We start from the raw sequence: 2,862 nt of genomic DNA on the forward strand, positions 1-2,862 counted from the left end.
CGGCAGCTTTTTTTTTCTTCTATTTTAATAACAGTAAAGGCAACTCCTTGATTAAACTGCTGTGTTGTGTTTGATAAAAGCTTGTCACGGTGTTAAAGGTAGACACATCCTGAGATTAATTCATTTGCACAATAACAAACCTGTATGTTTGCAGACCATTTGCCAAATGGACATAATTTACTAAATGAGTGGTACCGTCTACCTGGCAGGTGGCTTGGGCACAAGCAAGAGATTGATTGAAGTGATCTGTGTGAATCCTATTAATGCATGCTGGACTCTGGCCAAGGCAGAAGCAATGGAGGGGAACGCCGCTGTCTAGCAGCACTATCTAATCTGCCTCCTCGCTGGACAAACTGAGCACCCGCTTTCTCTCCCTTCTTCAACAACACTCCTCCCTCCTCTTCTCGCCCAGGCAAGGATGGTACCTCCACCCCCCACCAACAAGCCCCACGTGTGCCTCTCCACCATCCTGATCATGAGCAGCATGGCGCTGATTGATGCCTACCTCGTGGAGCAGAACCACGGGCCGCGCAAGATTGGCATCTGCATCATGGTGATGGTGGGCGACATCTGCTTCCTGATCGTCCTGCGGTACGTGGCGGTGTGGGTGGGTGCTGAGGTGCGCACGTCCAAGCGAGGCTACGCCATGATCCTCTGGTTCCTTTACATCTTTGTGCTGGAGATCAAGGTCTACTTTGTGTATCAAAACTACAAGGCGGACAGGAAGAGCCTGGACGCCCTGGCCAGGAAAGCCTTGACGTTGCTGCTGTCCGTTAGCATCCCGTTGCTGTTTGTGGTGCTGGTGGCCATCGACCACATGGAGTACGTCCGCGCCTTCAAGAAGCGCGAGGAGATCCGCAACCGCCTCTTCTGGGTGGTGGTGGACTTGCTGGACATACTGGACATCCAGGCCAACCTGTGGGAGCCTCAGAAGAAGGGGCTTCCCTTGTGGGCGGAGGGCCTGATGTTCTTCTACTGCTACATCCTGCTGCTCGTGCTGCCCTGCGTGTCCCTGAGCGAGATCAGCATGCAGGGCATCAACATCGTGCCCCACAAGATGCTCCTGTACCCCATCCTCAGCCTGGTGACCATCAACATCATCACTCTCTTCATCCGAGGGGGGAACATGATTCTGTACCGGGACGCCAGGGTATCCGGGATCCTGATAGGCAAGAACATCCTTGCCATCATCCTAAAGACCTGCAGCTTCGTTCAGTACAGGAGACAGTTGCAGAACGCCTCTCCCGCCTTCGGGGTGGAGCTGCAAAAGAACTCGGTGGCCCACGCTCGCCCCGCCCCCACCCCTCCTCAAGTGGTCATGCAGGACCAGACGCCCCTCCCCGAGGTGACAACATGTGAACACACATGACAGGAGGGTGAGGCGGATCCTGGAGATGTCTACATGTATATATATGACCCTCAGGACGCCGACAGGGCACAACGCCCCACCCCCTTTAGGGCAGCCGGACTTGACCATGATCTCCGCTGATGCTTGACCGCACACGGGACACTGAAGACGCAGTTAGCGATGATCGAGAAGTGATGTATCCAAAGCTGTCATGATGCAAAATCACTTGAGACTTTGTTAAAGCGTTTCCTCCTGACGAATTCAGTTAACTGTGTATTTTTTCTAACTGGACAAAAGATTAAAAAAAGAAAAAAAGAAGAAGAAGACGCAAACTACTGCAGGATTAGAGGATATATTTTTGAATTGTGTGTGTTGCATTCTAATCTTAAAGTTAAGGGTCTGTGTGCTGTGGTGTGTATTTCTGTTGCTCGGATGTTCTTAGTAGTCGAGGACTTTAACGCGTCAAAGTCAGGAGGAGCAGCCAACGGGAGAATCAAAGTTGTGAAAATATCAGTTAAAGCGTTCTCTTGAAAGAAGTGTGTTTTTATATGTGACTCTTTGATAAAGTATTGTGTACAAGATAAAAGGCTTCCCTGCTCTTTCACTGGCTGTAAAAGGGATTTGTTTGTTTTTCATGAAATCATTTTAAAGTTATTGGTCCAATTGAGTTCATTTCACGTTTTAATTAAATGTCCTTTAATTAACCTGGGTTACAAAAGAAAATAGACAATGATTTTTTTTACCGCTCTGGTTCAGTCGGCAATTAGGAACTACTCTATTGCTTAAGTGGTGCCTGTGCAATGTCATTCATCTTGAGAGCAATAGTCATATTCCAGCTTATATTTCCAGCGAGGAGGGGAACACTTAATAAATTATCTGTGCAGTTGCGAGCGGTTAGATCACTGCAAAGGGTGACTGTGGTGCCGTAGCCATAGGACCGAATACACAGCCAAGGGGCAACACTGCAGATAGATAAATGATTCCCAAATAAGGAAACCTGTTTAATATCCTCCTCAGGCGCTCAGTGACTATCTGTGCTTAGCGGCAGCGGCAGATCTTTGTAAGCACTCTTATTTTCTTCTTCACACAAAAGGACAAAATGGATACTTCGGTCCAGCGATGTGAATCCAAACTACAGCCAAGAAAGCATCATGCCTTCTAATATGACACGTCTCTCTCCATCTCAGGCAATCCTTTTTATTTCCATCACCACCAGTTGAGTCAGAATATTTTGAGCTTTTCAGTAATGGAGACATTTTAGTACTTTCATAGAACACCGACTGATGATTGTCAAAAGGCCTCTGAAAAATGGAAGGATGCTTTTCCTTTTGTTTGTTTTTTTTACTGAGGGTGACTAACAAAGCCAGATATGCAAAGGCGAGTTGAACAATGCGGTCAGGTGCTAAATGAGGCAGTGCAAAGATGACAATAATTATACTGTCACAGGTGTCACAGTTTGAAAGAAAATAAAAATAAATGTACTACATTTTTACAATAGGCCCCTTCTCTTGTAC

General features: G+C 47.2%; 1 protein-coding gene across 1 annotated transcript; it reads left to right on the forward strand.

Moving 5' to 3' along the window:
• Positions 1–418: 418 nt before the first annotated feature.
• On the forward strand, positions 419–1,369 carry LOC306702659 (transmembrane protein 121; the record flags this gene model as incomplete). Its single annotated transcript, XM_079168306.1, has 1 exon — positions 419–1,369. One exon carries the CDS (start codon positions 419–421, stop codon positions 1,367–1,369), a length of 951 nt encoding a protein of 316 aa, XP_079024432.1.
• Between the last annotated feature and the right edge of the window lie 1,493 nt (positions 1,370–2,862).

Source organism: Pholis gunnellus (assembly GCF_910591455.1).
Source record: "Pholis gunnellus genome assembly, chromosome: 11".
Lineage (NCBI taxonomy): Eukaryota > Metazoa > Chordata > Actinopteri > Perciformes > Pholidae > Pholis > Pholis gunnellus.